At 55.2% G+C, this 23,982-nt stretch overlaps 1 protein-coding gene across 1 annotated transcript in view; it reads right to left on the bottom strand.

Annotated features, from left to right (window-relative positions):
• Positions 1–23,982, bottom strand: part of Col27a1 (collagen type XXVII alpha 1 chain) — a 110,443-nt gene that overhangs the window by 20,768 nt on the left and 65,693 nt on the right. The window contains 13 exon segments of the mRNA XM_048340049.1: positions 2,693–2,800; positions 6,473–6,526; positions 7,338–7,391; positions 8,679–8,732; positions 9,586–9,639; positions 10,519–10,572; positions 10,798–10,842; positions 10,941–10,985; positions 11,427–11,480; positions 14,528–14,581; positions 17,550–17,603; positions 17,823–17,876; positions 20,067–20,120. Of these exon segments, the coding sequence (XP_048196006.1) occupies positions 2,693–2,800; positions 6,473–6,526; positions 7,338–7,391; positions 8,679–8,732; positions 9,586–9,639; positions 10,519–10,572; positions 10,798–10,842; positions 10,941–10,985; positions 11,427–11,480; positions 14,528–14,581; positions 17,550–17,603; positions 17,823–17,876; positions 20,067–20,120 (738 nt within the window).

Here is a 23,982-nt window from a genome sequence, read left to right as displayed (position 1 = left end):
TTCAGTAACCTCCATCTCCATGCTGAGACCCCATAAAAGCCTAACTCCAACCCCACCACCTCCTTGCACCACCTTCACCCTGCGGAAAGGTTGCTGCCCCTTGCTGTGCCTCAATGAACACTCCTCGCCGGCTGAGATCGAGTCCAGCCTGTTGCTTTCTCCTCCAGTTCCCTAACATGTGGTGTTGGGAAGAAGGCGTTGGATCTAGAGAGACGGAGGCCCGTTGTTGGCTGGAGATGGCCTGTCAGGTAATGCTGTACTAACCGGCTGGTAGAACTTGCCAGACTGAGGGGACAGCGGCAGCTGACCCATCTCTTGTCAGAGGAAAGGCGAGTGGACACTGAAGCTGTGGACATGGGGTCGGAGGACCAGAGCCACATCTGCCCAGGCCAGGGACAGGGCACCCTCTACCTGATGACTCCCTCTGGCTGGGACGGAGACTAGCCAGGCCCTAAATGTGTATCACCACCCCGCCCCCCCCCCCCATCACTTAACAGTGGGGACGCACCCGAGTCGTGTGCCGTTGCACAGTACTGACACTCGTCACTCCTCAAGGAAAGGCCTTCGGAATGCCGGCACTCGCAGGCTCCGGGCTCACATTCCTCCCAAATCTCTCACCCTCACAGGGGTGATCACCAGAGAGGGGGGAAGGAGGCAAGGAGGAAAGCCAGGGGTGGGAAGCCAGCTCTGCCCTGCTGAACTCCCTGTGGCGTAGGCTCATCTACCAGGGGCTCAAGGGAGCAAGGGGAAGCCTGGGGGGCGGGGGGGATGGGACCGTGCATGCGTGCCGCCCGTCCTCCCCTTGCAGTGTGGGGATCTCACTCTGTCTTGGCTACTGAGACAGCTTCGTGCTTCATTTCTATTTTTAGGAGACATATTTTCCCACAGCCGTTCGTTGCCTGCTAATTTGGCTCGGTTCTACGTTAGTCATTTCAACACTCCAGAGGGAAGAGGAATGTCCAGAGCAGGAGGCTGAATGAAGTGGGCCGCTGGGCCCGGGAAACAGCACAGCTCTCTCAGCCCGGGGAGTGGGGGTGTGGAAGGAAATGTCTGGTCGGGGGAGCCCGGGCTGCCTAGGGTCCTGCACACCAGCTGGTTCAGGGTGGACGGCTGCAGGCCATCATGGGGGAAGCTTTATCTCTCCTCGGTCCCAGGCCAGGCCACACACATGCCGTTCCACCGTGGCGCCCACCCCAGCCCCACAACAGAGCTAGGCTCCATGACATCAGCCAAAGATTCCTTCTACCTGCCACCCAGCCATCCTCATGGCCCAGGGCCCAGGCCCTGGAATCCTAAGCAGCTCTGTTGTTTGTTACTGTGTGGTCCTGGGTAATTTCCTCGGCCTCTCAGATTCTCCAAGTCCTCCTTGGGGTTGCTATCCAGATCAAAGAACGAACACACAGAACAGTGCTAAGCGTGGTGTGTGTATATATAGACAAAGAAACAGGCGGCTCCTGTCCTTCCCTAGGTGCCTCAAGGGCCGGGTTCCATCCAAGTGGAACACAGTTGTACAAAGGTGCAAGGGCAGAACTTGCAAACCAGAGCTGGGCTCGCCTCCTGGGTACGAGGCAAATGGCTTTGTGGTGCAGGTGCTGCCCGTAGTGACAGCTGAAGGGAGTCAGGGTACAGCAAGTGACAGGAAAACAAGGAAGAGCAGGGGTCCCAGACAGCGGGATGAACATGTGCAAAGGCCCAGGGGGTGGCAACCATGATTTGCCTAAGGAGCTCAAGAAAGCACCATGCCCTGATATATGACTGTTAAGAAAGGGAGACGGAGAGACAGTAGAGACCAGGTCTATGAAACCAAAAACTGCTTGTCAAATGGTATTTCCCACAGGATTGGGGCAGCGACCCAACAGTATGTAACTAAAACCAAACAACTACTCAACATATAAAGGTCAAAAATCGACCTCTCAGTGGAATACAATAGCTCAAAAGCTATGTATGTACGTTCATATAAGACTACTGTCGGGGCTGGGGATATGGCCTAGTGGCTAGAGTGCCTGCCTCGTATTCATGAGGCCCTGGGTTCAATTCCCCAGCACCACATATACAGAAAATGGCCAGAAGTGGCGCTGTGGCTTAAGTGGCAGAGTGCTAGCCTTGAGCAAAAAGAAGCCAGGGACAGTGCTCAGGCCCTGAGTCCAAGCCCCAGGACTGGCCAAAAAAAAAAAAAAAGGACTACTGTCGACATATTGTCTAATGTCGACATTACATTTAAAGCCCTAGCCGACTTTTCTTGGGCTTGGCCACGTGGCTACTGTATATGCTCTTGATACATTGTATATTGTATATATGTCTAGAGAAGGGAAAGAAAAACAGGGCGTAATTTATCACAAGAAATGTACACACTGCCCTACTATGTAACTGTACCCTTTTTGCACAACACCTTGTCAAAAAAATTTGTGTTCAATTAATAAATTAATTAAATAAAAAAAAAAGAAAGCACCATGGGTGGGTGTGACTGGAGGTATGGCTAGGTAAGGACGCCAAAGCCAGGTTATTTTAAGGGTGCTGGCGGGGGGGCGGGGGTGGCCTGGGAAGGCAGAGAGTAAGAGAGACAAGGCTGGCTTTGGGTCAAACTCCTTGGCAGAGGAAGAAGTCCTACCACAGAGGACTGTGTAGGTGGCTCAGGAAAGCACACACGTGCGCTACGCCCACAGCCCCAGTGGGCGGCAGCCTGAACACTCACCCTGATGCCAGTGATCCCTGGAGGCCCGGGGGGCCCATCCTCACCCTTCAGCCCCTCCTGGCCTTTTTCGCCACGCTCACCGTCAGGCCCTGGGTCACCTCTGTCTCCCTGGGTCGAGAGAGCAAGAAGAGGAGGAAGACAGGGAGAACAGATTAATCACTAGGTCCATAAGGACCCCAGATCTCTGAATGCATGCCGAGTCCGCCCCCTCACTCCCAGCCAGGGCCTCTGGGGTTCCCTAGAACTCCTGGAGCCGCTGAAGGGCTGGGGCTGGCATGGGGGTACAGAGCGGGCAGCCGCCACCATCCTCGTCTTGGTGGGCCCTGGGCCAGGGAAAGGCTCAGACCCCCTCCCGACCACGCCCCCATGATCCTCTGCCCAGCCCACCCCAGGCACAAGCACAAGGGGTTCAGTGGGGAGCTGTTCACCCGTGGAGCTCTTCAAACCAACTCCGAGTTGCGTTTGTGCCCCCTGCTTGCAGCTTCCAGTGATAGTGACGGATGGCCGCTGACCGCCCTGCAGCAGCTACTGCCGGCGAGGGAGCTGCTCAGTGCCCAGTGAGGCTGCTGGGACACAAAGCCCCGGGACAGCCTGCTTCCTGCTGCTGCCACTGCCCTGCCCGGCGGGCCTGCAGCCAGGAGGACAGGTTCTCCAACCAGCGGATGGCCTGTGACCCTGCTCGTCCTGCTCCCTATCCGAAGTGTGTTATGTCTATGCTAGCTGACTCAGCCCTCCTGAAAGCCTACCCTCCATCCCATTTCACAGATAGGGAAACTGAGGCAGAGATGGGCAGCCATCTGGCTTCAAGTCCCCCCCACCCCCACCTTGAGGTAGAGCTGAAGTCTGTGGCCAGGCACAGACACCAGCCAGTGTGCCCTAAGTGGTCAGGGAGGAAAGCTCTCTGGAAAGGTAAGGGGGTGCCACACAGGGGCCTCACAGGGGCAGGGTTGAGCATCCCAGGTTCTGTCTGTGTGAACCCCTGCCATGGTTCCATGGTTCTCACTGAGTGATGGCTTCATAGAGGGCTTTGAAACCACCTCAAGGACCCCTCCCTGTGTGGCCCTGTTCTTCCCCTTCTTCGGTGTGGCAGGTGGGAAGGCCAAGTTCAAGTTCAGGCAGTCCTGCCTGAGGCTCGGAGTTGTTCATCAAGGGCTGTCTGGGCAAGGCCTGTGGCAAATCCCCACGTGGCTGAGTGATCGATGGATGACAGCTCAGAGAGGCCGTCGGAAGAGGAAGAGGGCGTGAGGCTGTGTGAACTGGAGGGGAAGGGCTGCAGAGCAGTCCCTGGTCATTGCCAGCCAACGCGTGCATGCAGGCCAGAGAGCGGCTCCCAGAAGGGACGCAGCTGGAGCTGGCTTTCTCACAGACTCCTGGGGCCCCTGGAGACCATTAGGGAATTGCCATGCCTGGCCACCTGCTATCCCAGCTCTCATGGGCAGGAAGGTGGCCAGGCTGTAAAGTATGACCAGATTACAAACCCACAGCCTGGCTCCCAGCCAGCTTGGGTGAAGGTCTTTGTGGGTTGTCCCCCACACGTTGGCTACTAGGGGTTTCTGAAAGCCCTGGGGACCCTCAGACATCTGTCAATACTCAGAAAGACCTTGGGTCAGCCATCCCAATCTACACAGGGTATGTCCGGTGCCGGCAGGAAGTCCTCTGTGGAGAGCAGGTAGGAACCAGCTTCTGGCTCATTCTAACTTCCAGGCCCTGCACACAGAAGGCAACAGCTTCCTCACCTCCAGCCATGGCTCCTCACTGCAAAGAGTGGCCAGTACCCCTTACTTACTTACTTACTTATAAGGGAGGTCCAAGGGCTCTATAATGTTGGATTGGATGGGGTGGGGGGAGCCCTGCAGGTGCTCAATGAGCACTAGACAGAGGAGAACTGCCTCTGGCCACCACCACCGCCACCGCTAGAAGAGGTACTAGACACAGAGCATGCCAGAAACACCAAAGGCCATGCCTGCCAACAGGCGATTGCTGGATGAACACCACGGTCTCTGGGTACTCATGGGAGCAGCTATGCCTGACAGCCACTACTCGAGTTCAAGGCCAAAGGCAGAACCAGCTTTGGAAGGGAGTGTGCAAGGATAAAGCCAGGGCTAAGGAAAAGCAGAGGAAGAACAACTGTGAAGCCAAGCCTTCGACTCCCAGCCCACCGCAGCAAAGACTCCAGGAACAGGAAATGGCCACGCAGAGGGAAATGAGGAGGCAGTGGTGTCGTGACATCAGCGGGGTCACTGATGTTTCTAGCTGGGAGAATAGAATGGGTGACGGCACATCAAGCTCTTCGGGTGGGTGGTGCTTGGCACACAAGCATAGGCCCCCTGCGGGCTATAGGGTTTTTTACTGCAGCACAGTACGCAGCAGTGGGCACTGGCTGTGGCTGGACCATCAAAGGCTCCGGGAGTCTGGCCCACCCAAGCTCACCTGTGCACGGGCATAACAGGTAGAAAGGTGGCCAATAGGGGGTGCTCTTTCCCTTGCAGGAAAGCACCCAGAGCCAGTAGGGGCCAGTCATCAAGGCTCCCTGAGACATGGGTCAAATGTAGGGAGGGTTGGATGTGGGGTAAGTTAGGAGCAGAGGACTGCAGATGGGGAAGTCAAGGCTCAAAGAAGAAGGTGCTTATCTGAGATCCAGTGGAGAGATGGTGGGAGACAAGAGGACTTGAGGAAGGGAATTAACTGGTAGAGTATGAAAGGTCCTCCCTGGGGAAAGTCCTGGCACCTGGGGGGCCTGGGCCACAGGTAGAGATGGGACTCAGAGGTGGGACCCACACAGGTGGGAGGAGCAGGGATTACTGAAGCCAACAAACGTTGGTACCTGTGAGCCATGGGTTTGAGTTTCAGGCCCCGTACTCAGCTATAGTCTCTGCGCGAGTGAACCCCTCTCTACCTTCCTAAGAGTCTCAGTCCTTTCACTTTTATTTTTTATCAGTTGTGGGGCTTGAATTCAGGGCCTGGATGCTATCACCTGAGCTTTTTTGCTCAAAACAAACACTCTACCACTTTTTTTTTTTTTTTTTTTTTGGCCAGTCCTGGGGCTTGGACTCAGGGCCTGAGCACTGTCCCTGGCTTCTTTTTGCTCAAGGCTAGCACTCTGCCACTTGAGCCACAGTGCCACTTCTGGCCATTTTCTGTATATGTGGTGCTGGGGAATTGAACCTAGGGCCTCATGTATACGAGGCAAGCACTCTTGCCACTAAGCCATATCCCCAGCCAATACTCTACCACTTTGAACCACAGCTTTACTTCTGGTTTTTAGGTGTTCATTGAAGATAAGAGTTTCACGGACTTCCCTGCCTGGGGTTGGCTTCAAACCGTGATCACCAGATCTCAGCCTCTGGAGTAGCTAGGATTACAGGCATGAGCCACCAGTGCCCAGCTGAGTCTTTTCACTTTCAACACAGTTCCATGGTGAGACCGAATAAGCTGGGCTGTGGAGTCGGGCAGGCCTGGATTTGGGTGCCAATATTAGTTATGTGTCCTCCGACAAGTTGCCAAACCTCTCTGAATCTGTTTCCTCACCTAAAAATGGGACTTGCTTGTTGCACGGATGGCTGTGATAACACAGAGGGCTCAGCACAGAACCTGGTCATGCTGTAAAAGACTTATCCTCTGGCTCCATCTCTAGCCAGTGGCCACGGACCCTCCCCGTCACTCTCCACGGGAATCAGAGCCCTAGGGAGCTTGGTGCCCTGGAGGAAGCTTGAGTCTTGCACAGCAGATGGCACACCCCCCGAAACTCCCCTTCCAGACCTTGCCCTCCAGGGTGCTTACCTTCAATCCGTCTGGCCCTGCAGGGCCAAGATCACCCTCCAAGCCTGGCTCTCCCTAAAAAGGTAGTAGGGAAAGATGAGAAAGAACCCGGATGCTCGTCTTCCCTCTCATGGGGCAAACATAGACCGGGGGTCTCCATTCTCAGGGTGGGGAATGACATGATTATCATAGGCCGGATCCTACTGGCCCCAGGGCTATCCTAGACATGACATCTGGGTTCATTTCTTGGACTGAGGTGGTGGGTCTGCCTAGTGGGTTCGAGTCAGCTTTAACATTGGGCATGCCTCAATACCACCTCTGGCTGTCTGAGAGGCGTGCCCAAAGCTAAAGTGCACGTGGTATCTGCTGTTTGTCTGCAACACATGACTGACATCACCTTTAAGAGTTGCTGGCTAAGATGAGGCAGGCAGGCAGATTCTACTCCTCCTGCATCTTTGGCAGACATCACTAATTGATCCATTAGGACTTAAGTTCCATGAGATAGGCCCTCTGCTACCCACTGCTGTGCTCTCAGTTGCTATGCACTGGATGCGTGAGGCTGCTCTTGCCTGCTGAGTTCCAATGGGGCCTGCAAAACCCTTCCTGATATAGCTTCCAAGACTCTACTGATCAAGCGCAGTGGACGCAAGTCGGGCCTAGCTTTCCACCTCAGGCCCCCAAGCCCCATGCTCTTCTCTTTGCCACGTGGCCTTCCCCTCTTAGAAAATGTGGACGTGTGGACACGCTGGCTACCGAGGACGACTAGACAAAACCGTAGAGATTCTCAGTCTATCTCTACAACCAAGGAGACGGAGACTCGGGGAGGACACACAAAGCTCTTCCCTCCCCCTATCAAGCCCACACCCCCTGAGGCTTTCCCACTTACCCGCTGACCAACGAGGCCCTGCTCCCCAGGTGCTCCCAGAGGTCCAGCGTCACCCTAGAAGAGGCCAAACACAAGCCGCATGGGTAGGCGCAGTCTTTCCGGCTCTGACTTGGGGTAGGGGAAAGGGGAGACGTCTTCTCAAGGACCAGAGAGAGAAATTGTAAAACACCAACCAGAACCCCTGTTCCAAGTCAGCTCTGCCCATCACATCATCACTACCATCACATCATCGTCATCATCATCACGATTATTGTCAACAACATTACCACCACCATCGTGATCATTGTTACTACTCCATCACCATCATCACCACCATCACGGTCAGCATCACTACCACCACCGCCACCATCATTATTACTTTTTACTTCTTTGACAGCATGACCCAGAGCTCTGAAGATGCACTGTTATAAGCACCTTGACACATGGAGGCGATTTGGCTTTCCCCATGACCTGAACAAAGGTGTTCTTTGATAGTAGAAGAAGCCAAGACTGGGGCATTGGGAGCTAGCCCAAACTCTCAAGGGCCTCGGGTGTGTGATGATACTCTTAGGTTCCAAACCTAGGTGGCTCGGCTGCAGGAACGTCAGCTGCAGCATGGCCATTCTGACGGAACACCTTTGTTTCCTCTCCCTCGAGACTTAGTGAGAACCCCGGTGAGCAGGAAGTCTGACTACATCTCACCCGAGAGGCCCCCAAAGGTCCTTTTCATCGGAGGATGTCCAAGCTTTGCAGCCTGCTCCTCCTGGAAGCCCAGCTTGGACTCAACGGGAACAATCCAGTTCTCCCTTGCTTGTGTGCTAGGTGTTTTTCTTCCTTGAGCAAAGGATCTGAGAGCTCAGCCAAGTGTAAGAGCGCCAGGCCCGTTGCAGCTCCCTCTGAACGGGAGGGAGACAGGCGCAGGGAACATGGTCTGCCCCAACTTCCACAGCCCTTCAAGCTGGCTCCCCTGGGCTGGGCCTTCGCAATATCCTTAGCTGGTCAGCACGGCTTGGAGGCTTGAGGAGAAGGACCAGGAGGGGCTCTCCCCACCGGGGCCGAGGTATCAACAGGTACCTGTTTCCCAGCAGGTAATGAGGGGCACTGTAGCTGAGGTACAGATGCTATCACACGTCTGGGAGGGGTGGCCAGGGCAGGTGCCAGAGAAAATGCTGCTAGGCAAGGGCTCAGGACGGGTGAGCACAGCAATGGGGCCACCACAGGCCCCTCTCCCCAGCCTGCAGTACAGAGACCCCATTATCCCAGGCACAAGAAAGGCCCGTTTCTGCTCTACACAGAAGGCGCTGTTGCCAGTGCAGCGCTGGTTTCAACGAGCCATTTTTCTCATCTTTCATCTCGCCTCACCTTCAACCCAGCATCCCCGGGAAGGCCTGGTTCTCCCACAGCACCTGGTGGCCCCTGGGAAAACAAACCAAACCAAACAAACAACAACAACAAAATACCATTGGTCTCTTGTAGAACAAGGGTTATTCCCTGGCTACAGATCAAGGGGTTAATTAACTAAGGCCCAGAGAGGGCAAGTGCTGTGCCCAGGACACATCACTGGGAGAGGCTGCAGTCTCTGGGAGTTCGGAGCTGGCACCAGGAGGCTGGGCCCAGCCTCGTGGCTTGCTGGACCCTCTCCTTCCCTAGGATTGTGGTTTACCACACAGGGGCTCTTGGCAATCAGGAAGGGAAAATTCATGATTCATGTAAGAGCGGGGAAGGGGCCAGTGGACGTTCTGAGCCCTTCTCTTTGTCGCACAGCCAGGGGGATGAGGGCGGGAAGGGGCCCTGACTTATCTCCTTGGCATGGCTGTGGTCTTGTGTAAACCTCAGGGTTCAGATTTCTCCTCTGCAGAAGGCCTAACTATTTGGGGCCGGCCCCCCTCCAAGCTCCCGGCTGCCAGTCCCTCAGCAGCCTTGATCTCCAGTCACACTCCTCTGTATACTTCTCAGCAAATTGGGGACTGGGATGACTGATATATATATATATATATATCTAGCATCAGTGATGCAAGCGGTGAAGTGGTACTGTGCCCCGCCCCCCTCCCCTAGGGTCCTGGCAGGGCTGCATCGAGCTCAGCGCCCCAGCCCTAGCCAGTCCCCCTTCCTGTGCCCCAACCTGAAGCCTCTCTCTTCTGGGTCTCCACCCCCCCCCCCCCACTGTGTAGCATACAGGACCTGTGATCTCTACTGGCCGGGGCAGCACTAGCAGGAGGGACTCAGGAGGAGGAGGGCTGGTGTCAAGCGAGAACCCTTTGTCACTCACCTTGGGTCCCATCTCTCCTGGCGGGCCAACTGGCCCCTGTGGTCCCTGAGGTCCCTGGAGACAGACACACAGAGGGGTTGGGAAAGCTGGCTTATATCCCCTTTGCAGCCCATGGCTTGATAATGCAGTTTGTAGTCGTGGGGTGGTGGATAGAGAGGACCTCAGAGGATCCTGGGGCGACGCAGCCACCTCCAGCTGTCTGCAGCACTGTCACCCAGTGCCCTGTCCTAGGTGTCTCCCCAACCCCCCATGCAGAAAGCCTGAGTCCTGCTCACTCTGCACTGTCTGTTTGCTACACGCCCTCCCCTCAAAGCCACCTCCGCAGATGCGACGTGGTCCTGTCCACCTCTGGCCAATCGGTGTCAAAAGGGCCACTCCAGGAGCCTCTGCAGGGGTGCCCTTCCCCTGACGCTCATTGTCCCCCAAACCCATCCTGACGAGGTGTCCCTGCACCGTGCCTCTGGTCCCCGCCCTCCGTGACAGCATTGCCCTTGGGATAAAACAGACTCCATGTGCACACGGGTATGGCCATGGCCGCCCTCTCCTCCTGTCCCCGAGGACTGCTCTCTCCTGTGGGCTCCAAGCAGCTCTTACTTTACTCTTTCCAACCCCCCTTCCTCTTTGCCCCCACCCCCCCGCCTCTCTATCCATGTCTCATGTCATGTCTACAGCAGGAGATCAAGGGAAGGATGGTTGTCCTCAGTTTCCAGGCAAGAAAACAGAATGAAGAACAAGTCAGCTGAGACTCAGGCCAGTGCTCCCTCCCAGGCAACTGAAGCTCTTGTCACCGACGCGTGGCCCATGCGTGACAAGAGCTTGGCATGTCCTTTTTCAGTCTCTCTTCTTGTCTGACTCCCCCACTCTGGGTAGAGGTCCAGCTGAGCCACCCTGCTCGGGGCAGGGATGGCAGGGAGGGAGGTAACAGCCACTTACCGGTTCTCCGGGGAGGCCCTTGGCACCTGGGGGGCCCGAGGGACCGGGGATGCCCTGTAGAGAAAGAAAGCAAGGACGTCAGTTTCTCATGGCTAGCTCTACCCTGCCTGTCCTCAAGCAAGACAGCAAGTCACCTGGTGTGACAGATGGGGACAAGGGAGACCAGGGGTGGGTAACAGCACTGTGGGGTTCCACCAAAGATGTGGGTACCTGTGGATCCCTCCCCACGGTCACCCACAAAGCTCAGCGTGGCCAATTTCTGGAACTGACACTACTTACAAGGAAGCCTCGTGGGCCCGAGTGGCCTCGCTCACCAGCTGCACCCTGGAAGCACATTGGGGGTCATTAGAGGCATACAGTGCAGGGCAGATTGGGGGAGTGGGGGCCTGGCAGCCTGGCAGCATAGCCGTGGTCTGACATACCTGTTGTCCGGGCTGGCCTGGTCTACCCCGCGGTCCTTCAGGGCCCTGTATGATGTGAAGGATGGAAGTGAAGACACGGAGAAGGGACCCACCGCACGGGAGAGCGAAGGGACCCGTGAGACCGCATGGGCTCCCCCCGTCCCCACTGCACAGGTGGGAAAACTCAAGTCCTGAAGGAGTTAGGTGCCCAGCACCCCGTGCCCTGGGTGAAGAGCCAAGGCCCTCTTCCTACTGATGGGGCTGCAGAAGTAGCCTCCGCTCCAGGGGTCCTGGCGGAGCGCATTTTCCTGGCCCACCCTGTCTTCCTGTGGCTCTCGGCTTGTGGGGCAGAGGGTGACAGGATGAGCCTCTCTGGGACTCCCTGCTGTTCTTAGGGGTCTGGAGTTGGGAAGGTTGAGCCCTGGTGCTGGAGTCCTGACCCTCCCCCCGCTCCCCTCGTCAATTCTCCAGGGAAGTGTGAAGAAGAGCAGGCCACAGGGTCAGTACCTTCAGGCCCTTGGGCCCCTGCTCCCCGGCTGGTCCATCTGGTCCTCGTGGGCCCTGGAATAGGGAAGAAGATTCTAGCACAGTGGACAGCAGGGGTCTCCCTTGGGCTGAGAAACAGGAGGGCGGAGCTACCCCAGAGCCTGGGGCTTGCCCTGCACAAGGCTGGGCTCTGCCTCCTACCTTCCCACACCTGGCACCACTTGGCACAGCCCACTGGCTGTAGTGCCTGCCTGAGATGGCTCTGCAGGAGCTGTGCATGAAGAACACTGTCCACGGGGCGGCTCAGACACCACCCATTGCACAGAGGATACTGAGAGGCAGAGTGGAGACACGCACTGGTATCCACACTGTGCTGCTGCCTGTTTCTCCAGAGCCGTCGTAGCACGGAGACGACCACCCGCACGGTCAGCCAGACCCAGGGAGGGGTTGCCTATAGCCAGACATGTGGAACAGACCCGTGTGCAAGCTAACCTGACCCCTAGTGCACTGAGGAAAGCCTGACAGGAGGAAGGCAAGAACAAGGTGGGGTGTGCAGGAGTCAGGCCACTGTCCACAGACCCTCGGAGCCTTGGGTTCAGTCTGATTTCCCGGACAGCAGCCTCAGTCCTTGGAAAGCTGGGAAGTTCTGGGAGCAGGTGAAGCCCACCTCCAATCCCAGTGTCCCAGCGGGAACAGAGGCCTGGCCAAAGGAAGTGGCTAGTGCAAAGGCCCTGAGCAGGCCTGAAGTTGGTATCACTCTGGAGGGCTCTGCCATGGACAGAGACAGACGAGACAGGACTTCTGAAGGTGACCCTGGAGAGCACTATGGTGCTTGCTCTGGGGTGGAGCCGGAAGAGGCCTGAGCTGGGGGACCAAGCGCATCCTGGAGCCTGCGACACCCCCAGACCAAGGCAGCTTGGGGATGTAGAGAGCAGCACCGAGGAATGAGAAAACTAAAAGCACTCACTTACGAATGGCATTTGCCGTCAATGATTGAGCTGCAAAAGGGACAACTGGCTAGGCACTGGTGGCTCATGCCTGTAATCCTAACTAGTCAGGAGGCCGAGATCTGAGGATTGAGGTTTGACGCTAGCCTTGGCAGAAAAGTCCACAAGACCCTTATCTTCAGTTAACCGCTAAAATGCCAGACATAGAGTTGTGGTTCAAGTGGTAGAGCAGCAGCCTTGAGTGAAAACGCTAAGGGGCAGTGACCAGGCCCTCAGTTCAAGCTCTGGTACTTACACGCACGTACATGCATACACACAAACAACTAGACTCATCCACTGCCTGGAACAGTTCAGGCTCAGCTACATGAACACCCTCAGGCCCAACTCATGAGCACAGACCCAGGAAGAAAAGAGCCAGACTGACATGAGGCATCTCAGGTCACGGGCCAAGGCCTAGTCCCCATCTCACTGAGGCTCATGCCTACCTAAAAAGGGACAGCCGAGGAGGTGCCATCACACAGCCTGAGCCACACAGCACCCTGCTCTCCACAGGAATCCAAGCCTTCCTTGGAGAAAGGCTATAATCTAATTATAACAGCAAGAACAGCAGCAATGACAGAGCTATTATCCTGTTTTACAAACTAGGAAGCGGGCTTGGCATGGAGGTAGCTTTGAGTGTGATCACGCAGCTAGTGTGCATTTGAACCCAAGTCACGGATGCCCATTTATTTCATCCCTGTCTGCCACTGTCAGTCAGGGTGAGAGTGAGGTCCCCATTACAGAGGAGCATGCAAGTCATGGCCTACAGAAGCCTGCCAGGAAGGTTGCATGGAGGGCAGGGTATTTGAAAAGACAAACTTTTAAAACTCTGGGAGACACCCTGATCCTGGTGAGCTCAGGGCACAGAAGTGAGCAGGGATAGGGGAGAGAGGGTCTGGGGGAATGGGACCAAGTTTTCTTGTCTGCATATTAGAGGATTCGCTTGGCCACTAGCCGCCCCATCTCCTCAGCCCACTGTGCATGGATATATGGCAGGCAGCCCTTCCCTGACTGGCTTTGGCCATGCCCCAGGGGTCCTGTGGGTTCCCCAATCTACCCTCCTTTCCCCACACACTGGGCAGGACTCCAGTTAAGGCAGCCTGGCTTTCCATCCAAGCCATGCATCAACTCTCACGTACACACTCCCCTCGGCCGATGTCTGCCCATGTCTGGGGCTGCCCTCCAGCCAGACCCCAGGGCGGTCTTGGCAGAGACAAAAATATCCTGGCCATGCCCAGCCCTCATAAGAAAGGGGCTCAGGAAGGTGGGAAAGACAGGAGGGCACTCTGCTCCACATTTTAGGAGGGGCTTAGTAGGGTTAGAGGCTCTTGTGAGGTCACTGAATGTCCACAGCCAAGCTACCTGGTCTGTTGTTTGGTCCCTGGCTCATTGCAGAGGGAGAACCAGAGGCTCCAAGGGGAAGTCGGCTGCCTGAGGTCCAAGATGAACCAGTGAAAGGCCAGTCTCCTGAGCTGTACTCAAAGTGCTGCTGGATACTCCAGGTTCAGCCCTTATCTTACATCTTCTGTGCCCCCCCCCCCCCACTATCCTGAGAGCTTAGCTATGGCTATTGAGGTCCTGCCTGGCACAGTGCCTGCTAATTCTTGACCCCCTCCCTCTGCTCCTTGCTCTGCTGACTGGGAATCCCTAAGCCCACCATGCCTTTCCCCATGCCAGGCCCTCTGCCTAGAAGCCCTCCTGCAGGCCTTCTTGGGCACCCTTCCCAGGTGAGGAGCCTCCTCCGGGCTCCCATGCAGCCTGAGCTCCCTCCATCTTTGGGCGGAGGACTGCTCTCGCCTGCTGTCTCATGTCTGTCAGGCTGTGTGTTTGACCTGTTGACTGGCCAGGCTGGGCCAGGCAGGGGACGTGTCTACCCCATTCTCCCAGGTGATCTGCAGAGTCTCCTGAAGTAGATAGTCAAGGGATGATGGCTGGATGAGTACGTGGACCCAGAAAATTCATCTGTGCCCAGTGGACCAGTAAGACCTGAGACTCCAACCCTACCCGGAACAAGGCCACAGGGCCTGGGTCACAGTTCCAGGCTAGCCTGGGCCTTGGCTGTGTGACAGGAATCACAAGGGCCAGGGTCAGGAAGTGGTCTCTGGCAGCTGGGGGGGGGGGGGGGAACTGACTTACCCGGCGACCTTTAGCGCCCCTCATGCCTGGTGGCCCTCGAGATCCAGGAGCACCCTGCGGGAGGAGAAGGAGAGCGAGAACAGCATGGGGGCAGCTGCAGCTTCAGATGGGTGGGCCAGCCTGGCCCAGGAGCTCCCATGTTCAAGACAACCTCTAGGCCTGGCCAGTTAACAGCGAAACTTTCCTGAGATCCTGGGGTGGTGGGCAGACACCTCTCTGGGGGAGCTACTTCCTTCTTCATCTCAAACTCAACAACGGGCGATATGACATGTGTGACCGGCTCTTTAAAGCACGTGCTCCTTCCTCCCCAGCAGGAATCCAAGTCCTGTCCCCTCACCCACACCAGACACCAAATATGGCCCTAAAAGGCCTGGTGGCAGATGGGGGGGGGGGGAGAGGGGACGGGGGGAGGACTGGGCAGCTAAGGTCAAAGGGAAGGAGCAGGTGAGAGGTAAGAGTGGGATGGGGCAGTGGGAGGGATGGAGGGAAAGGAGCAGGCCCCAGCAGGGTGTGGAAGAAATGAAAGAGAAAGGAAGGGAGAGGAGAGATAGGAAGAAAGGTGGGCTGGCTTCTTTGGCTTCTCAGTAACTGGCTGGCCATGGGCATCTGCAAAGTGACTTGCAGCATGAGGGGGACAGGGCAGATCTCATCAAGCACAGACTGGCTTGGCCAGGCCCTCTGACAGCCATGTCACCCCACAGACCTTGCTGGCTACTGCTTGTGTTGAGCATGGGGCTCTGCCATGGCTACTGGGTGAGAAGCCTGGCTTGGCTCAATAGAAAGGCAAGTCTGGCCAGTAGCCCAGTAAGGTAACCAGTTAGCACCAGGAAGTACCCGGTCTCTACTTTCTGCCACTGCCACCAACTAACCAGGTCACCTCAAATGCTTACAACTCGTTGGGTCTCCGTTTCCTCATCTGTGACACAGTATCCCTATCGGCTAGTGCTGCAGGACACTGACATGACCCAGGTGGGTCCTTAGGAGAAGGCTGCTGTATGTCTGCTCTCTGCAAGCAGGGAGAGGCCAGACCTGGGGTGAGATCCAGCTGGGGTACTGAGAAGTGTGGGGGGGGGGAGTATTCTTGGCTGACTAAGGAAACTGCCATAGACTATGGGAATGGGAGGCACTGGAAAAGGCAGGTGAGATGGGCCCAGTACCTTCAATGGCAATCCCTGGACAACTCCCATTTGTAGTGATCCTTGCTAACAGTTCCTACCATGACGTGGCCACTCACACACTAAGCCATCCAGTCTCACAGCCGTCTCCTAGCAACAGCACCACAATGCTAACTTATAGAGGAAGAATGTGGCCAACAACTCCACAGGAGGAAGTGAGAGGCCAGGGCGGGACTGCCATGTGTCTGACTCTAATGTTGGTTTTCTGGGCCTCTGTGCGGCTGTACTTGCCCTGTAGACTTGGGACAGCACACTGTGCAGGATGGGGGCAAAGGCAACCTTGCAAGCAGCAGTGCCAGCCTGACCACAAGATCAGTGGGGAGCTGGCTGGACCTGGGAAGGACTCAGTGGAGGGCTGCGGTCTCCACTGCCTGCCCGGTCCCCACCTCCAGCCTCCCACTGTCCCAGGTACCTCTCTTCCAGCTTTTCTCCTCTCACTGGACAAATGGGGAGACTGGGGCCACAGACCCGGGAGGTAGAATTTGGCAGTGGAACCCCAGCTTTCAGCGTGGTGGCTCCCATGCTTCTGGACTCCAATCTCTCCATCTCAAGAGCCCAGAGGAGGGGGAACACTGCATGCTAAGATGCCAAGCTGGGGGCCTTGGTCATGAGGCTAGCCCCAGCCAGCAGAACAGTGGGCCTCTTGCTTCTGTCCCCCACAGTCTCATATCTGCATCCCCAGCTCCTTCAGTCTCAGGTCAAATGTGCTTTTCACCCTGCTCATGTTCAGAGAAAATCAACAAGGGACAGGGAGCCCAGATCATGGCTGTAATCCTGGCTCTTCCCAGAACTTTCCATGTTATTCAAAGGACCACGGGATGCCAGGGCATCTGCTGGGCCATGGCATCAACCCCGGATGGCCAGATTTCTATCCCATCCTCTCACCCTGAGATGAGTCCCTTCCCATCCTACCTCAGCATCTAGCATTGCCTGGCATGCTGGAGGCGCTTGGTAAAAGTCTGTTAATGACTAAGAGAATGTTTCACTGACAACCCCATTAGACAGTGACACTCCAGCCAGTTCTGCACCTCTGGGGCTGTATATGCCCGGCACAGCATCTCGGGACAGAGTTGGCTTTGCTTTCCCAACTGGCCACCAAGAATCACGCATGTGCAGTTCTCCCATGGTTGCGAGCTGTCGCAGGTACGTCCTACCCACACCCTGTCCAAGAACCAAAGGCCTAGCCTTGGCTGAAGTCAACTCCCTTCTCCAAGTTCCGCCCTCCTCTACACGCTAGCAGAGGGCCCACAAGCAAGGGGGTCTTAAGTCTGGAGCTTTGCAGCCCTCCCCATCTCTCCGTGTGAGAGCCTTACTTGGGACCATCTCTGTGTCTTCTATTACCACAAGCCCAGGGCCCCTCCGTAGCAGGCATATCTTGTTTATTGGATTCTTTCTGTCCTGACCCTTTCAGAGTGAAAGGCAGGGCTGGCTTTCTGCTGACATGGCTTCAGACACAGACGGAGCAGTAATGCTATTGACCAAGGTGTTCTTTTTCGTTTTTTTTTTTTTGTTGTTGTTGTTGTTCAGTCATGGGGCTTGAACTTGGGGCCTGGGCACTGTTGTTGAATGCTATACCACTTCGAGCCACAGTGCCACTTCCGGCTTTCTAATGGTTAGTTGGAGGAAAGAGTCTCCTAGACTTTCCTGAGGCTCCTGTGCCCCAGTTTCATGAACCCACAGAGCCACATTTTCGTGACCAGTGAAAATGCGAACTCAGAGCAGTTTGGGGATTCATCTCCCAGAGAGGATGGGCTGGGGTTCCACACCAGTTCTGTGGTTCACTCAGGATTCCATACCCTTCCTTGTGACCATGTGTTTGGCTCAGAGGCCAAGAGGGCTTTGCTCACCTGGGGCCCAGGCTCTCCGGGGTTCCCGATACTGCCCGGCGTTCCAGGATGACCCTGACAAGAAGGAAAAGGATGGATCAGCTGAGGGAAGTGCCTCTTCTGCCTGCGGAACCACCTCAACCGCCCAGCCCCAGCCCCAGCCCCAGCCAGGGGCCACAAGGGCAAAGCTGGGCCTCCTGCAGAGAGAAGGTCTGGGGCCCATGGCAAGTAGAGAGAGCAGTGTCACCTAGGCTGGGACAGCAGAGGGCCAAAGGATGCAGACTTACTCCTTACCATCGACCCCTTGGGTCCAGGTGCACCTGGGGGGCCCATCATGCCGCGATCACCCTGTGGTGGAGACAGCAATGCAGACAGGTCATGCTGGGCTATGGGTGGCTCTGTGGGGGCCTCTGCAGAGGCTCTCAAAAGGGGCTCAGAAGGGCCCAGGACTCCAAGGCCTATGCAGATTCCCTGCCTTGCTCACAACCACCTCATGGGCAAGGAAACCAAAGCCTTAGGCCAGACCTGGGAGGTCTCAGAGTCCTCCAAAGTTGGCCCAGAGGGGTTCTTATTAAGGATGTGCTAACTGCATTGCCTGCCCCCCCCCCCAATCCTGACACATATCATGAGGTCCTCATTAGACCTGAACTCCCCCCGCTCCCCCGGGCTGGGCTTCCTGGGGCACAGGTCTTTCATTCAGGCTGCTCACCCTGTGATCAAACCCAAAAGAGATGCTGGAGAATCAGAGATAACTCATTTCCACTTGACCAATCGGACTGAGCCAGAGAGCAGGGACCTCAGACAGAAGGCAGAAGCTCCACCCTGCCTCTGTTTTCCCAAGAGCCATTCTCCCATCCACCCAGGCAGCAAAGAGCATCTACTATGTGCCCAACTCTATAGGCCAGGTCAAATAGGCTGGATGCTAGGGCTCACAGCTCGAATCCCAGCTATTCAGGAGGACCACACAAACAAGCCAGGCAAACGGTTAGCAAGACCCTATCTCTATCCATAAGCTGGGCATGGTAGTTTACAAACATGATAGCCCAGCTACACAGAAGATGTAAATGGGAAAATTGCAGACCAAGCTGGCTTGAACAAAAATAGAAGACTGTCCTACACATAACGAAAGCAAAAGGTGTAAGGGTGTGATTCAAGTGGTATTGTGCATGCCTAGCAAGTGAGTGTGACCCTTAGTTCAAACCCTGAGACTAGGGGAAACAAAACGCAGAGACAGACTGGTCCATGCCCAGGTGGCTGGAATGGACAGGGAGATGACATGAGCCTCAGAGGAGATGCAGCCCAGAGTGGGTCCAAGGAGGGAGGGCAAGGGCTGGGCACCCACAGAGAGCGTGGGGCCCACCTGGGGCCAGGTGGTGAGGAAGGTCTTCTCAGAGAGGTTCACTTGAGGCAGAAGCTCATCGGAAGTGAGCCTCCGTGCATCTGATCATACAAAATAATATTTTACTGAAATGAATGCCAGGAAACGGAAACAAGATGGGTTTTTTTTTTTTTGCTGTTTTTGTTTTCTTTTTGTTCTGTTTGTTTGTTTATATGCCTTTTGAAGTGTAAGGGGAAGCGGAGAAATGGAGGGATAAAGGGCAAACAAATGCAGCAGTGGTCCTCACTGGATACTGTCTTGAAAATGAACTACACGACTTATGGGTGAGGATAGGAGGGAACAACTGGGAGAGAGCAGGGGAAGGGGTGACATGGTCCGAAAGGATTTTACCTGATTCACGTAATGGTAACCCCTCTTGTACATCACTTTTATAATAGCAATATATATTTTTTAAAGAATGCAAAAAGAAAAAGAAAATAAGAAATAAGCCAGATGAAAAAGGACTGGGAGGTGCAATGGAAATGGGAAGGATGCCCAGGGCAGAGGTTGGGGGAATGGGCAGTAGAAGCCAAAAGGTCTGAGACCCAGGGTGATGAAGTGCCTACAAGGTCTGGACTCAGTTTCTCCAGCTGTCTAGTGGGGGATAACGTTGTCCCCTCCACACCAGGGTGTGTTCTGTGGACTGGACAAGCTCAGGCAAGGGGAGGCAGACACCTTCCACGGTCCCCTGTAAGCGAGCTGGGAGCCAATGCGGGGTCTTGTGGGAAAGTAGGCACTGTGTGGGCCTTAGAAAATGTGAACTTGGTTCAAATTTCAGCTCTGCCACTTACTTTCTGTGTCACCTCCTCTGCTGTGGCCCTGGTGACTCTGTAAGACAGAGTTGCTGGGGCCACAGAGGTATCTGAGGCAAAAGCCACCCTGTCTCTTTCAGAAGACAGATCTTTCTCTCCCTTCTGCTGCCCAGGCTGGGTGGTGCAAGGCAGGGGGGGGGGGGAGCGGGGAGGAACGTGAAGGGCCTGGGTCACAAGTTGTGCTACTTGTCACCCAAAATCTAAGGCTGCTTGTAGCTGACAGGAGGGTAAGGAGATTCCCTGGGGAATGCCATGACAAGAGACACAGGCTCTAGGATGTTTTCCATCTTCTCTTCAACTCTCAGAGCACAACTACTACTTATTCTTTTCCCCAACACAGCAGCTTACCTTCTCTCCCATGATGCCCGGTTCCCCAACCAGACCAATGAATCCCGGGAGCCCCTGGAGGAGACATTTTGGAAAACAAGAGGGAAGAAGATGAGTCAGAAGACAAGAGGTGCTGAGTTCTCAAGGCAAGCAGCCTGCATTCTCCCTCCTTGGGGCTCAGGTCCTCGGCCTTTGGCCCCAAGCCTGGTGCCCCAGCAGGCCCGGCTGCCACGGAGGGTACGCACTGCCTGTCTCCGGGCACCGTCCTGACTTCCCTCACTCCACCAGATGGTTCTGATTTGAAGACCGAGCACTGGGGTTGCTGCCAGCATCTCTGGGAGCCGCACATTCTTCCCGAGCCAGAAGCAGGCTGGGAGGTGGCCACGTTTGGAGCTGGGGGCAGGGGGGGAGGGCTGAAGTGTGCCGGGAAGAGGCCATCTGTCCCTGTCTTTCGGGGCTCTGGGATTGTTCAAAATAGGGAAACAAAGTCACTGGGTAGGACAAATACACTGTTACAAAAAAGAAATGCCTCTGCAAAAGGCCTGGTAGGAATTGGGGGCCGGGGATGGTGGGGAGATGGAGGACTTGACACTGTCTCCTGAAAGGCTTCCCCTCTGCTTGTTGAATGGACACACACACACACACACACACACACACACACACACACACACACACACGCCCGCACGCACACGGTGGCTCCTCTGACTTTTAACTCCACTGGGTGACAACTTTTCTCCATGTTCCAGGAGGTTCTTCAAAGTGGCAAAGTGGCAGGAGCTTTGCTGTCATTCTCAGTGGGTAAGCACAGCAGGTGAACGACCTAGCAAAGCCTCCAGAAAAGCAGATCAAGTTCATGTTCCAGACCCCACCCCCACCCCCTGCTGCTCCACTAAGGAAATGCTGCAAGCTCTCCCATGGGTCTCCATGAAAGTGGCTTTGGAAGAAGCTAGACGCAAGACTTGAGTTTAGATTTACTCCAATCAGATCTGCTCCCCAAGCTCTGGTTAAAGGGAGGCAAGACCTAGAGTTGGTAACACACCATAGGTTGTGTGTTCACACAAGCAGGCCAGGTGACCTGCCAATGAACTCAGTGATGGTATCCATGGGTGACCTCAGAGGTCTACTTCCTTCCCCAAAGACGCTTGAACGTTGATGACTTTGACAGAGCCATGTGCGTCTTTCTGCAGCCTGGTGTTGCTGCACTGGTCATAGCAAGTGCTTACTGTGCAACAAGCCCTGTATCTGCCACTGCTATCACCTTTTTGGTTGTGGCTCTGGGTTGCACCTCACCTCTGAAGTGAGGGATGACAAGAGTCCCTCATCCTAACTTCTGGGTTGTTCTGAGCATTCCAGTGAATCAGTGGTACCTACAGGCACTGAGTAATTGTAAGTTCCCCCTCTCCCATCCTGATTTGTTTAACAGTGGCCTGAGTGTCCCCCCCCCCCCCCCAGACATTTACAAGATGTGGAATGGCTGGGATAAACGCTGCTCTGTGAGAAAGTCCTTGCCTGACTGGTCCAGGGAGGGAGGAATTCTGCAGCTACTTTAACTTTATGAGTCGCTGGGTCCTGGGAAGCAGGTGGTGTGAAATCTCAAACCAGAAGCCACACAGAAGCTAAATGAATAAGGGCAGAGGAGCAAGTGCCTCATTCCCGCACACCCGCCTCTCCACGTCCCCAGGCTCAATGTCCTAGCACATCCTGGCAGGTTGTCATCCCGGACAGAGTTGAGGCTGGCGGGGGAAGTAGCCTCCTAGAGGCACGGGGCTTCCACTGGCAGGACAGCTGGCAAAAGGGCGTCAGAAGGCGGAGACGCCCATTAGTTACCTAAATGGGCATCGCACAGGTGGGCTCAGCTTTAGGGGAAGAGGCCTGGTCTCCTCACTGACAACTGATAAAGAGCTGAGGTCTTCCCTGGGCATGTTGCTCCTCCCCCTCCCTCCTCTGACATGGCGCTCCACTGGGTACCGGGAAGGCAATGGTCATGGACCTTCAGGGGGACCACATGGCTCAGGAGCAGGTGCTGGCATGCTTATTGTCCCTGGGCAGAGCTCCTCAAAGGCAAGGCTTATGTCTAATCCCCAGCAACAAGGATAGGCCTGGCACACAAGCCATGCTCACTGGGAGATAAATATGTGGGAGGTCAGAGAACTTTTTTTCTATCCCTTACCCACAGCACTGGGGAATCCAGTGTGCGCCCCTCCCCCCGCCCCCTCCCCCCGCCCCGAGTGTCCATCTGGGCTCTGACAATTACACAACCGCTCACCACACCTCCGATCATCTACTAAGCCTCTCAAAGCCTCAGCTTCCTCATCTGCAAAATGTAAAACAGTAACATCTTCCTCCATGGGATTGCACTAGTGTATACTAGTGTATAGTATAGGGTTTGGTACAGAGCCCAGGGTCTAGCAGGTGACTCCTAGGCATAGTTGTTACTGAAATGATAAGGAGGCACTGGGTTGTGAGTTCCACAGCTCTTTCCTGGATCTTCTTATTAGGCCTCAGACAGGAAATGTCACCCCTTCACAGTGGCCACATAGGACAGGGCCCCAGGGCCCCAGCATGCCTTGCAGCAATGATAGGATATAGCTCTGCCTGTTCTCTTTCCTGCCATAGTCTGAGATACCAGGACAACCTGCTGGGAGCTACGCTGACCAAGCTGGCCTGGACTACCCCAGCCAGGGTGCCCATCCCTCCCAGCCCCAGGCCTGCCACTGGGCCTCAGGGACATTTTGGTTGGGCCTACTTCTCCTCCACGAACCCCAGATGGCCCATGTTCACCAGGATTCTTTTTTTTTTTTTTTTTTTTGGCCAGTCCTGGGCCTTGGACTCAGGGCCTGAGCACCTTCCCTGGCTTCTTCCCGCTCAAGGCTAGCACTCTGCCACCTGAGCCACAGCGCCCCTTCTGGCCGTTTTCCACATATGTGGTGCTGGGGAATCGAACCGAGAGCTTCATGTGTAGGAGGCAAGCACTCTTGCCACTAGGCCATATTCCCAGCCCTCACCAGGATTCTTAACCTGGGTTCCCTAGAGGGCTCTATGCATGGAATTCAGAGGGTCCATGAACTGGAACAGAAAAATCCACCACGGCTTCTGTTATCCTCTTTAGCATCCCTTGCTATATGAATAGAGGCAACAGCACGCCTGTGGTCGTCCCACTGGCTCCTGTCACACAACAGTCACTGAGGTAGAGATCTCAGAAAGCACAATTATGGCTTGTCACCACTTCAAAATTGAGGTCATTGTTAAAGCTGCTGCTAAACCTCATTGAACACATTAATCAAGACGTACGGAGGCAAGTGTATCACACTGGGCTGTATTTTCATAATGATATTTTTAATATAATTGGTTTTCTTTGAAACTTAAGAAAAATCTTATGAGTTTAAATATATTCTGCGAAGGGGGTCCCTAGGCTTTATCAAGCTGGTAAAGGAATCCAAGCCCCCCACCCCCAACAAAGATGATTAGGGATCTGGAATAAAGTGAATTCCAAGCACTGCTGTATCTTGACATTCGAGGATCCCAGAGCTCTACTTCTCCCAGGGCCCTACCCTTTAGCAGAGCTATGAATTGAATGTGCTGATTCTATTGCCTTTTTCTTCCCATTAGGAAATCCATCCCGGCTGTGGCAGCCCTTCCATACTCCTGGGCTTCCCACAGAAAGTGCTCAAATGACACTGGAAAGAGTTCAAAACTCTAGTCTCCTCCAGCTTTAGTTCCTTTCTTCCCCAACAGATGTTGCACATGGGGCGAGAAAGCCATCATGTACAGCTTCCACACCAATGGTGCTTCTCTACCCTGCCAACTCCACATCATTCTTCCTTCAGCTCCAGGAAACCCCTTCTGGGTGGGGCTTATTTAAAGGAGTGGGTTCTACCTGTGAGCCAGAGGTTCATTTCTGTTGGGCTGGTGGGAAGACTATAGCTACCCATCACAC

Source organism: Perognathus longimembris, chromosome 1 (genome assembly GCF_023159225.1).
Source record: "Perognathus longimembris pacificus isolate PPM17 chromosome 1, ASM2315922v1, whole genome shotgun sequence".
Taxonomy (NCBI): Eukaryota; Metazoa; Chordata; class Mammalia; order Rodentia; family Heteromyidae; genus Perognathus; species Perognathus longimembris.
The sequence above is the reverse complement of the archived record's forward strand: the minus strand, read 5'-3'. Positions and strand labels throughout refer to the sequence as shown.